The sequence below is a fragment of the Nerophis lumbriciformis genome, linkage group LG27 (assembly GCF_033978685.3).
Source record: "Nerophis lumbriciformis linkage group LG27, RoL_Nlum_v2.1, whole genome shotgun sequence".
NCBI classification, from domain to species: Eukaryota; Metazoa; Chordata; class Actinopteri; order Syngnathiformes; family Syngnathidae; genus Nerophis; species Nerophis lumbriciformis.
The window spans coordinates 32,334,224-32,347,897 of NC_084574.2; the positions used below are offsets into that span (position 1 = coordinate 32,334,224).

Consider the following 13,674-nt stretch of genomic DNA (forward strand, 5'->3'; position numbering starts at 1 on the left):
TATATCATTATGTGGAATTAAATTATGGAATGGATTGAACAAAGAAATCAAACAATGTAATAATATGATCCAGTTGAAGAAACTGTTCAAACTCAAAGTGTTTACAAAGTACAAGGAAGAAGATCCATGATAAACATTCTGAATTTAATGATACTCTTATTTATCTCACCATGTGAAATACTACTTACATCACTAACTATTTTTTTTTTTTTTTTTAAATATTATTTATGGCGTATATTGTAAACAAAATTGATAACAGGAAGTGAATTTAAGTGTTAGCAATTGCTATGTAATGGAAAAAGGGTTAGGATTAAATAAGCTCTGCTTCGTCCTACTCCTTTTCAAACATGTTGAAAAAAGAAACCGGACATTGTGAGGCATCACGTTGTAATTGTGTGCATGTTCGAAATAAACTGAAACCATAAACCTCCAACACCTTTCAGCTAACCATCAAGTTAAGGAGCAGCAAAATAAATTGTGCGATTAATCTGCATTTATACATGTTTATTGTGATTAATCGCATAAGTTAATAAATTGTCTTTGCCAACCCTAATATCAACGTCAGTCAATTGGTTACAACAACCTTATCATCTAATAAGATACAATATAATAGTTACATGGATAAGGTGGAAAATACATTTGTGTAAGACTTCTGTTTTGTGTGCAATTTATATCTACATTAATGTTCTGCTATTATGTTTGATGACAAACATTTTGTTTCCTAAACCGCACTTTAAAATAAACAAAACAGGAAGTTATGTACGAGTCTGTTACTGACAACAGGGAACTTTCCCCTTTAACATTTCACTTGTAACTATGTTGACGTCACTTTCTACCATTTAATCAAACCCAGTTTACGTGTTTATTTCCATGATAATATGGATACAATCATCAGGCCCGTTGGACTTACATTTTTCCATTGCATGTTATTCATTTTTTGTCAACACATTATATGTCAACATACATACATACATAGATATATAAGAAAACCACAGTCACTTTCAACTCCAATTAAACTTGAAGTGTATTGCAATAATCACTAATGTAGTGTTAACATAAAATAGTTATCAATCTGGACTATACGTAGTCTATCCATCCATCCATTTTCTACTGCTTGTCCCTTTTGGGGTCGCGGGGGGTGCTCTCATGTTATATAAATATGTAAAAGCCCATAACCCCTTAGAAAGAAAATATTTGCAGCTATTAACCTTAAAAGCTCCAAATCTGTGCCCTAATGCTCTTGCTGAGGTCTGAAATGGGGATCAAAACTGGAGCGATTCCGTTAAGTTGTCCAAAAGGAGCATGCTGAGGTTAGAACCAATGAGCTCCAGCTTCCAGTTCTGCAGTCCGTCTTTTGGCACTCTCATGGTGGCTGACAGCGAGGTGTTGCTTTCCATCCTAGTCTGTACACAGCATCGCTTGATCTCCCGTGTAGAATGTGCCAGCTCCACTTCGCAGCTCAGCTTGTCGCCCACAAGCACGGTCAGGCGCCCGGGGCCGCAACTGGACGTGCATGACAGGTTGAGGTTCAGGTGGATTAAGTAAGTCCCTTCAAGTTTGGACTCCAGGACACCTTGGTCTGGCCGAAACTCAAAGTTGCTTCCAACAAAGTCCCCTGAGCCGTATTTGACTGAAACCCACAGCATAGTGGAGTTCCCCAACTTGCCTGCAGGAGGAGACAAACACATGTTATTAGGAACCTGAAGTGCCTGAATGTGACATTTGAACCTTACATACACAGAAAAAAACCAAGGGATTTGCTACCATTTACTTTTTGCTATATCTAACATGTTTTGGATGTTCCAGCATGCCGGTTTCAATCGACCTTTTGAGGTCGGCGTGAAACCTTTTTGTTTAGGGTCCTTCGACTGCTTAGAAAGAAGTCCATTGGCTGCAGCTAGCCTAATGAATAATGGGGGAATGCACTTTCTTTGGCATTTATCAACAGGGATACACTTAAGACCCCCAGACTACACCTGCACCTCATGGTTCACCAGTATCCCCAAGCCACTAAAAACAAAACTGCAAACTTCCCAAAACAAGCTGGTGAGACTCCTGCTCAACCTCCCATACAGGACTCACCTAACTCAAGCCCACTTTACCAAATTGGTATGGCTTAGAGTTGAGGAAAGCGTACACCAAATCGCAATGTGCCTGGTATTCAAATTACTCGGAGAAACTGTCCCCAAGTACGTGTCCAACTATTTCACCAGAATAAGTGATGCTCACAGGTACTACACGAGAGAGAGTTCCTCAGACCTAGTCCCCCCCAAATTCAAGACTCTCATGGGAAAAAATGCATTCTACTATTTTGCCACCACACAGTGGAATGCACTACCAACAGACCTTAGAATTCGAACTTCCCTACTAAATTTTAAAACTGCCATAAAATCATGGCTCAGCTCAACCTCTACCTGATCTGAACCAAAATTGATCCCCAGCAACTCTTCGAAGCATCAATCAGGTTTATATGTGGTTATAGTGTATATATATTTTTTTGTATATATTGTTTTTCAAATCACCTGACATGTATATACTGTGTATATGTACATCATTTATACATTTTTTAACGTCATTTTTTTTTATATACATGTTACAGGTTATATATCTTTTATTATTGAATGTATCAAATGTGATGAATATTTAATGGACCACAATGGAAACAAGCCTTTTGGCTTTTTGTGCCATCCACTTGCTATTTTAAAGCATTACATGGATTCAATTCTTTAAGACGTCAATAAACTTCTCAATCAATCAATCAATCAATCAATCGAAGCCCACCTTTTTGTCGCCCAGGGTACGGCCGAACAAGACGGCCTGTACTGAGCGCTCTGCATGCAGGATTGGAACTGCAGTTTCCAGTGGCATTTTCCACCTGACCTTTGCGCCCCTTTCCCATCAAATTTGCCCTGGGGTCTGCGCACGGGATTTTTAAGGTGAGAGTTCGTTTTCACACTTTAAACTTGGGATTCATCGGTCATGACCCCCCGTTGGTTTTTAACGACACAGTGTCCTTCTCCTAAGATGAATTGCCAAAAACTGCAATGGCTGTATCTTATTTTTGATGAATACTTGGGCCTACTACGCTACTGTATTTATTTTTTGGGGGGTCATTATTGTGGTACTTTGAGAGCCAAGTGTTTTCTGAGGTGGTTAGCGAAGTTAGAGAACCACTGCCTTAGTAAATGTGAGTTGTGGATACAAACATGTTAATGAACTTAGTTAAATTCCTAGTTTGCGAACGCGTTCTCCAACAATGGCAATAAAAACTATTCTGATTCGCTTTTTTAAAAACAAGCTATGAATATAAACGTTACAAAATTAAGTAGCGCTCCATGACTTTTACTTTGTAAAAGTATCTCTAAGTAGAAAACAAAAGGTTGGGAGACCGCTAACCATGTGATTTCTTCCAGGCAGTCAACAAAGTCGTATAGTAATTCAATTGTACCTTTTACAGTCAAATCTCTTATTGTATTACTGCAATTCAAAATATATTCCTATTGCACAGTTTCATATCATGTACACCAAACACGTTGTGTTCATTTCACAAACAAATAAATGACTTACTTGATTTTGCTTCCAAGAATGCAAAGTTCGGGTTCTGTCAAAACAAAAGAATATATATTTCATTATTGAGTCAAGTGTGTGCAAAAGAGGAAAATACATATCGTCTTGTTGACATAATTCAATAACAATCCAAAGTCCAAAAATGTACCTGATAGGGTTGTACGGTATAGCGGTATTAGTATAGTACCGCGATACTAATGAATCATATTCAGTACTATACCGCCTCGAAAAAGTACCGGTCCTGCCACCCACCCCGTCGTTGTCACGTCATGTCATTGCTGGTTTACAAGCAGACGAGCATGTTCGGCAGCGCACAATCACGGAGTACTTACAAGCAGACACAGTGTGTACACAGAAAAGGGAGAACGGACGCATTTTGGCTTAAAAACTGACGATAAAGGTGAAGTTATAACACTGAAACGCCCTCAGGAAGAGGCGCTTTAAGACATGGCTAGCTAGCTAGCGGCTTAAGTCCATCCGCAGTATGCAGTGTTTTAGCTACTTCCAAATCACTAATCCTCGCCTCCATGGTGACAAATAAAGTTGTTTCTTACAAGTATCATACCTGTAGGACGAGGAATAGCTAAACATGCTTCACTACACACCGTAGCTCACCGGCGTCAAAATGTAAACAAACGCCATTGTTGGATCTACACCTGACATCCACTGTAATGATATCAAGTACAGTAGTGTATCTAGTCGATACTACTATGATTACATCGATATTTTTTGGCATCACAACATCTTCTTTCGTTTAAAAAAACATGTATATGTTTATAAACTCAGGAAATATGTCCCTGGATTAGGATTGCACGGTATACCGGTATTGGTATAGTACCGCAATACTGATGAATCATATTCAGTCCTATACCGCTTCTAAAAGTCCAGCCGCAGCCGGCAGTGTTTTAGCTACTTCTAAAATCACTAATCCTCGCCTCCATGGCGACAAATAAAGTGAGTTTCTTACAATATCATCCCTGCAGGACGAGGAATAACTAAACATGTTTCATTACACATCGTAGCTCACAGACGTCACCGCTAATGACGCTGATCATGAATGTAAACAAACGGCACTGTAATGATACTCGGGCTGCAACAACTAATCGATTAAATCGATTAAAATCGATTATAAATAGTTGGCAATTAATTTAGTCATCGATTCGTTAGATCTATGCTATGCGCATGCGCAGAGGCTACTTTTTTTTTTTTTTTATAAACCTTTAATTAAAAACTGCAACATGTGCAAACAGTTGAGAAACAATAATCAAAATTAAAGCTGCAAGCAGCGTTGGACGGGCCCGCGTATTTGGCAGGTGCTAGTCCTAAGTGTCCCAATACTTTTGTCTACTTTTAGTCTGAAGTGTCCCAAGACTTTTGTCTAGTGTACCTACCTTGTCTGCATTGTGTGGGCACGTTGGTGCTTCCTGCTTTTGAGCAGCCATCTTAAAAAAACAGCACCGCAGGAGCATCAGTGCAGCGGGTCTTTGAAGGGTCATAAAATCAAAACCGGAGCAGGTATCACAACTCTTTCACCAACTTTTAATCAGAAGGGTTCAATCTCTCTCCTGTGTTAGTTTGAAGCCGAAACAACAAACGCGCTCAGAGGAGATAATGTTTGAAGAAAGGGGACGGGTTTTTACAAAAATGTTGTGTTGAAGGGGGAATAGCAAACTTCCTGTATATTTTTGCTGGGGGTTGTCAATTTATGAAATGTAGGTCTAAGTGAGACCTACATAGAGGTTTTTGTTTCATCTCTCTCCGACCTTCCCAGTGGGAGTTACAGGCAGTTTTGTAAGATTTTTCATCGGAGGAGCAGTTTTTTGTGCGTTTTATAAAAAAATTGCTGTAGAGCACAATTTTTAGATTTGGGGTTAGGTTTTTTCATTAGATCACAGTTTTAGCCAGTCCTGATGTGTGTGTTCAGTTTGGTGAGTTTTGAAGCATGTTAAGGGGGTCAAATTACAGCTCAAAGAGGCAAAAGTGACTGTTTTTAGTACTTTTTTGTCTTGAAGGGGGAATTGCCAACTTCCTGTAGATTTTAGCCCGAGAATGTACCATTATGAAAGTTAGGTCTGAGTCAGACCTACATAGAGGTTTTTGTGTCTTTCCGACCTTCCTAGTGGGAGTTACAGGCAGTCTAGTTTTTTTTTTTCCTAGGGGGCGCTAGAGCGCAATTTTGATTTTTGCGGTTCAGTTTTTTTATTAAAAGACAATTTTCGCAGGTCCTGATGGGTGGGTCAAATATGGTGAGTTTTGAAGCATGTTAAGTGGGTCAAATTAGTGCTCAAAGAGGCGGCGGAAGAATAATAAAGAATAAAGAATAAAGAATAAAACGAACGAATAACAATAGGTCCTTATGTCCCATTGCATAAGGACTCCCTGTGGGAGTCCTTTTGCAATGGGCCATTGCGGGCCCTAATAATAAGTGTGGTGCCAGTATGCTGTTTTTTTTTCTTCAATAAAATACTGGAAAGGATGGAAATGTAGTTTGTCTATTTTATCCGATTATTAATCGATTAATCGAAGTAATAATCAACAGATTAATCGATGATCAAATTAGTTGTTAGTTGCAGCCCTAAATGATACCAAGTCGATACTACTATGACTACATCGATATTTTTTAGCATCACAAAATCTTTTTTCGTTTTTTTTCAAATGTATGTTATGTTTATAAACTCAGGAAATATGTCCCTGGTGTCAATCAGCCGGCTACTATTTATACCTGCCTCACCCTCCAGTCAGTGCTGGAGTAATGTTTGCTGTGTGCTGTTAGCTGTTTGTAACCAGTTTGCCTGCTTCCTGGTTCCTAGTTCCTGATTCCTGTTTTCCTGCATTTTATTTTTGACATTAAAAGTCATGTTTTCCTGCAAAAAGCCTGCCATCTGTGCATCTTGGGGTTCAACAGCAACACTTCCTGACAGATTGCAGTCATCGCAACTAAAACACAAACCCAGTGGTGCTCAAAACAGGAAGTGAGGGAATCGCCCTCCACATAATTTAATCTTGGCTTGCCAATGCATTTTACAAAGCTCGTTACATAATTTTAACCTGGCACGGAATTGTATGTGGTCCGACACGCCATTTTATTGTGGCCTGCTAATTTATTTTATGTGGCCCGTTCCATATTTTATTGTGGCACACCACATCATCATTTGAATTCTCATTTGTATTAAGTCCTAATTTTTTATTGTAGATGTGTTCATACATTTTATATCACTTGTTATTTCCATTAATGCATTTTACATACATACATATGTATATATACATATTAGGGTTGTACAGTATACCGGTATTAGTATAGTACCACGATACTAACGAATCATATGCGGTACTATACCGCCTCTAAAAAGTACCGATCCCCCGTCGTCGTCATGTTAAGTCATTACCGGTTTACGAGCAGAGGAGCATGTTCGGCAGCGCACAATCACAGAGTACTTACAAGCAGACACAGTGTGTAGACAGAAAAGGGAGAACGGACGCATTTTGGCTTAAAAACTAACGATAAAGGTGAAACGATGAAACGACCTCAGGAAGATGTGCTTTAAGACATGGCTAGCTAGCTAGCGGCTAAAGCCCAGCTGCAATCTGGTTTTTTAGCTACTTCTAAATCACTAATCCTCGCCTCCATGGCGACAAATAAAGTGAGTTTATTACAAGTATCATCCCTGCAGGACGAGGAATTGCTAAACATGCTTCACTACACACCGTAGCTCACCGGCGTCTAAATGTAAACAAACGCCATTGGTGGATCTACACCTAACATCCACTGTAATGATACCAAGTACAGGAGCGTATCTAGTCGATACTACTATGATTACGTCGATATTTTTTAGCATCACAAAATCTTTTTTCTTTTTTATAAAATGTATATTATGTTTATAAACTCAGGAAGTATGTCCCTGGACACATGAGGACTTTGAATATGACCAATGTATGATCCTGTAACGACTTGGTATCGGATTGATACCCAAATTTGTGGTATCATCCAAAACTAATGTAAATCATCCAAACAACAGAAGAATAAGTGAGTATTACATTTTAACAGAAGTGTAAATAGAACATGTTAAAAGAGAAAGTAAGCCGATATTAACAGTAAATGAACAAGTAGATTAATAATTCATTTTCTACCGCTTGTCCTAATTAATTTTGACAAAATAATGATAAATGACACATTATGTTACTGCATATGTCAGCAGCTAAATTAGGAGCCTTTGTTTGCTTACTTGCTAATAAAAGACAAGTTGTGTATACAAAATGCGGCTGCTAGACTTTTGACAAGAACAAGAAAGTTTGATCATATTACGCCTATACTGGCTCACCTGCACTGGCTTCCTGTGCACTTAAGATGCGACTTTAAGGTTTTACTACTTACGTATAAAATACTACACGGTCTAGCTCCATCCTATCTTGCCGATTGCATTGTACCATATGTCCCGGCAAGAAATCTGCGTTCAAAGAACTCCGGCTTATTAGTGATTCCCAGAGCCCAAAAAAAGTCTGCGGGCTGTAGAGCGTTTTCTATTCGGGCTCCAGTACTATGGAATGCCCTCCCGGTAACAGTTAGAGATGCTACCTCAGTAGAAACATTTAAGTCCCATCTCAAAACTCATTTGTATACTCTAGCCTTTGAATAGCCCCCCTTTTTTAGACCAGTTGATCTGCCGTTTCTTTTCTTTTCTCCTCTGCTCCCCCCTATCCCTTGTGGAAGGGGAGACACACAGATCCGGTGGCCATGGATGGGGTGCTGGCTGTCCGGGGTCGGGACCCGGGGTGGACCGCTCGCCTGTATATCGGTTGGGAACATCTCTGCGCTGCTGACCCGTCTCCGCTCGGGATGGTTTCCTGCTGACCCCACTGTGGACTGGACTCTTACTGTTATGCTGGATCCACTATGGACTGGACTCCCACAATATTATGTTAGACCCACTCGACATCCATTGCATTCGGTCTCCCTAGAGGGGGGGGGGGGGGGTTACCCACATATGCGGTCCTCTCCAAGGTTTCTCATAGTCATTCACATCGACGTCCCACTGGGGTGAGTTTTTCCTTGCCCTTATGTGGGCTATACCGAGGATGTCGTTGTGGCTTGTGCAGCCCTTTGAGACACTTGTGATTTAGGGCTATATAAATAAACATTCATTGATTGATTGATTGAATATGTTTACTATTTTATTTAAGGACAAAGTTGCAATAAGAAACATATGTTTAATGTACCCTAAGGTTTTTTTGTTAAAGGACAAGACTGGTACCTGATCATCCGGACTGGGTGTAGGTCGTCCAGCGTGTACGGCAGCAAACTGGAGCTGCACCAGCACGGGCACACAGGCGAGGAGGACAGCACACAGGACCAGGATGGACCCCACCAGGCAACATGCTCCACATCTGCGGCGTTTCTGCTCCTGACACTCAATGTCCATGTTGGGGATAAAAGCGTATCAGTCCAGGTGAGGAATGAGAAGCGCACTGCCAAGTGGGGTCTTTTTATACTCCTTTTTTTGCTTCATTGTCGGGAGAGAAAATACGGAAGTAAAATGTGTTTTCTCTCCCCGCCTCTGCTTTGAAACGTTCCCAGAGTGTTTTTGTCCCGACAGCCAATCAGATAAAGGATTGGTGTGACGTCACAAATGCCCAGACGAATCGCGGTCAGGGAAAGTGAGCGGGTTTGAGCAAGTCTGAGTGACGTCATGCTCACTCACTCTCAAGCGGCTTCGTTGGGATATTCCTCGCACTCAGCCCTCCTCTGATTGGCTCCGAGGTGTGTAGGCGGGTGTAGGCGAAACCCTCGTTTCTCTCTTTCGCTTTCTACATGAAAAATGATAACAGGTAATAGTTATTGGTTATGATTTTGTTTTCTGTTTTCGTCATATGACACAATAACAAAACTGCAATTACATCATCATAACAAAGAATAAATGGTAAATGGATTATACTTGCCATTTATTTACCATGTATTCTTTGTTATGATGATGTAATTGCAGTTTTATTATTGTGTCATATGACGAAAACAGAAAACAAAATCATAACCAATAACTATTACCTGTTATCATTTTAAATGGTAAATGGATTATACTTGCGGGCAGCACGGTGGCAGAAGGTTAGTGCATCTGCCTCACATTACGAAGGTCCTGAGTAGTCTTGGGTTCAATCCCGGGCTCGGGATCTTTCTGTGTGGAGTTTGCATGTCCTCCCCGTGACTGCGTGGGTTCCTTCCGGGTACTCCGGCTTCCTCCCACCTCCAAAGACATGCACCTGGGGATAAGTTGATTGGCAACACTAAATTGGCCCTAGTGTGTGAATGTGAGTGTGAATGTTGTCTGTCTATCTGTGTTGGCCCTGCGATGAGGTGGCGACTTGTCCAGGGTGTACGCCGCCTTCCGCCCGATTGTAGCTGAGATAGGCTCCAGCGCCCCCGCGACCCCGAAGGGAATAAGCGGTAGAAAATGGATGGATTATACTTGCATAGCGCCTTTCTACCTTCGTTGGGAAAACTATTATGTCTAAAACTATCCATCCATCCACTTCCTACCGCATATATATATATATATATATATATATATATATATATATATATATATATATATATATATATATATATATATATATATATATGTCTTAATAAGGTTATCCAAAAAATAGTGCTCGATACCGTAGTAGAGCGCAATATATGTATGTGTGGGAAAAAAAATCACAAGACTATTTCATCTCTACAGGCCTGTTCTAGCATCCAGCACACCTTACAATAGTGGTAATAAAAGATGCAACCTATGCTTGAAAGAAAAACTGTTTATTATTTACCGTCCAGACCTGTCATCCCTCAACAAGCGCAGCGAAATTGTAACAGCATGCCGCCACAGACGGAAACACCTCCTAGGTAACACATGAGCCAATCACCACGCCCCTACACCAGCCTGTACCCACCCACTCTGTGCCCTATATAATCCATGGTATGTGAATGCTCCCATTAAAATCTCCTGATGATTGAGGGAACCCCCCCTCATGAAACAGGCCTGTAGAGATGAAATAGTCTTGTGATTTTTTTCCCCACACATACATATATATATATATATGTATATATATATATATATTCCAAAAAACATGCACCTGGGGATAGGTTGATTGGCAACACTAAAAACTGGCCCTAGTGTGTGAGCCCCCCGCGACCCCAAAGGGAATAAGCAGTAAAATGTGGATGGATAATGGATACATATATATATATATATATATATATATATATATATATATATATATATATATATATATATATATATATATATATATATATATATATATATATATATGTGTGTGTGTACACTTATATATATATATATATATATATATATATATATATGTATGTACACTTAAATATTTGTATATATGTATATATACAAACGATTATGTCTGAAACTATATATATTTATACAATAAGTATATATACATATGTATATATAGTTTTAGACATAATATTTATATATATATATATATGTATGTGTGGGAAAAAAATCACAAGACTATTTCATCTCTACAGGCCTGTTTCATGAGGGGGGGTACCCTCAATCATCAGGAGGTTTTAATGGGAGCATTCGCATACCATGGTTTATATAGGGCACAGAGTGGGTGGGTACAGGCTGGCGTAGGGGCGTGGTGATTGGCTCATGTGTTACCTAGGAGGTGTTTCCGTCTATGGCGGCATGCTGTCACAATTTCGCTGCGCTTGTTGAGGGATGACAGGTCTGGACGGTAAATAATAAACAGTTTCTCTTTCAAGCATAGGTTGCATCTTTTATTACCACTATTGTAAGGTGTGCTGGATGCAAGAATTTGCCATGTTATTGAATATTCAACATTATTGTCTTTGAGGTCCCAAATGTGTTTGCTGAGTTCTGTGGTATTTCGCAGGTTTTTGTTCCTGAAAGAAGCCTTGTGATTGTTCCATCTGGTTTTGAATTCTCTCTCGGTTAATCCTACATATGTGTCGGATGTGTTAATGTCCTTGCGTATTACCTTAGATTGGTATATATATATATATATATATATATATATATATATATATATATATATATATATATATATATACAAAAAAAAAAAAAATATATATATATATACATATATATGGTAACACTTTAGTATGGGGAACATATTCACCATTAATTAGTTTCTTATTAACATACATATTAGCAACATATTGGCTCCTAATTAGTCATTATTAAATTCTTATTAAAGCCGTTTTCTGCATGGCCTTGATATACAACCAGTAAGCCGGTAACACTTTAGTATGGGGAACATATTCACCATTACTAACCCTAACCCTAACCCTCTAACCGTCTAACCCTAACCCTAACCCTAACCAAATAACTCTAAATTAAGTCTTTGTTACTTACAATATGTTCCCCATACTAAAATATATATATATGTACAGTACAGGCCAAAAGTTTGGACACACCTTCTCCTCATTCAATGCGTTTTCTTTATTTTCATGACTATTTACATTTTAGATTGTCACTGAAGGCATCAAAACTATGAATGAACACCTGTGGAGTTATGTACTTAACAAAAAAAGGTGAAATAACTGAAAACATGTTTTATGTTCTAAACTCTTCAAAATAGCCACCCTTTGCGCTGATTACCGCTTTGCACACCCTTGGCATTCTCTCGATGAGCTTCAAGCACACCTGTGAAGTGAAAACTATTTCAGGTGACTACTTCTTGAAGCTAGAAATTGATCAGAGCTGTTTGTCTATTCTATACCGTAATATAGGTTATCATAGAACTGGCACCTAATATTATTTAAAAAGTATTGATTTTGAGAAAAACAAAATTCAGTCTAAGCCTGGGCCCCTGGATAGGGGGTCCAGACTGAGGCCAAAAAAAAAACAACTCATAGCCATAGCTCACATAAACATGTGTGTAAGAGGGAAAAATCAAAGAACACAAAGGACATTAAAGACATTAAAAGAGCAGAGCTGATGCAACCAGCCACTTCTACACACAGCCACAAAAGTAAAACAACAACACCAAAAATTTAAAGAACATATACACTGTGGTGGCCTCTGCGGTGTTCCACGCCATCGTCTGCTGGGGTGAGGGGAGCAGACCCAACAAAGCAACCAAGATACCGACTCCAGTGAATGGGATATTATTCATCGCAGTATGTGAATCACACCTTACTTAACTGTTACGAGAACTGTTGTATTTAGAATTCCATCCATCCATCCATCCATTTTCGCTGGGTTCGCGGGGGCGGCTAGAGCCTATCCCAGCTGCACTTGGGCGGAAGTCGCCACCTCATCGCAGGGCCAACACAGATAGACAACATTCCTTTCATTGATGTAAATTGTGTTACAAGATTAGAACAGGAAGTGATCATTCTACCCCTTAGAAAAGGGGTAGAATTAGATAAGCCTTGCTTCTTCCTACTCCTTTTTGGAAATTTTTTTAAAAGAAAAGTGAATATTTGTGGATTATATGATATAGAGTATTATACTGTATCTGTATACATGCATGTTCAAAATATACGTTAACCATAACTATTATATTATGTTGTATTCCATTATATTCCACTATATTCTGTTATGTTCTATTTTATTCTATCTTCTGTTTGTCTGTGGAACTTTGATCCGAGAAGTGGAGGAGCAGATATACAATCTGGCATCACATGGATAAAGATAAGACCTTCTGGAGAAAAGTTCTGTGGTCAGATGAAACAAAAATTTTCCTTTTTGGCCACAATTTATTTATAATATGTTTGGAGGAGAAAAGGTGAGGCCTTTAATCCCAGGAACACCATTCCTACCGTATACCAAGGGACATGTAAGCAAATATTAACATTGCTGTATGTGTACTTTTGGCCCAGCAGATTTGCTCACATTTTCAGTAGACCCATTATAAATTCATAAAAGAACCAAACTTCATGAATGATTTATGTGCTCCAATCACTCTATCACAAAAAAATAAGAGTTGTAGAAATGATTGGAAACGCAAGACAGCCATGACATTATGTTCTTTACAAGTGTATGTAAACTTTTGACCACGACTGTAACTCCCAACAACTTCAATACAAAACATTTAATTCCTCTACTTGAACTGCTACATGGTCTGGGTCAGAACGTC

At 39.2% G+C, this 13,674-nt stretch overlaps 1 protein-coding gene across 1 annotated transcript; it reads right to left on the minus strand.

The window, feature by feature from the left end:
* Nucleotides 1-1,148: 1,148 nt before the first annotated feature.
* Nucleotides 1,149-9,125, minus strand: LOC133624304 (uncharacterized). Its single transcript, XM_061987784.2, has 3 exons — nucleotides 8,817-9,125; nucleotides 3,568-3,601; nucleotides 1,149-1,666 (listed from the first exon to the last, which is right to left on the minus strand). Exons 1-3 carry the CDS (start codon nucleotides 8,982-8,984, stop codon nucleotides 1,263-1,265), a joined length of 606 nt encoding a protein of 201 aa, XP_061843768.2. The 5' UTR covers nucleotides 8,985-9,125; the 3' UTR covers nucleotides 1,149-1,262.
* Between the last annotated feature and the right edge of the window lie 4,549 nt (nucleotides 9,126-13,674).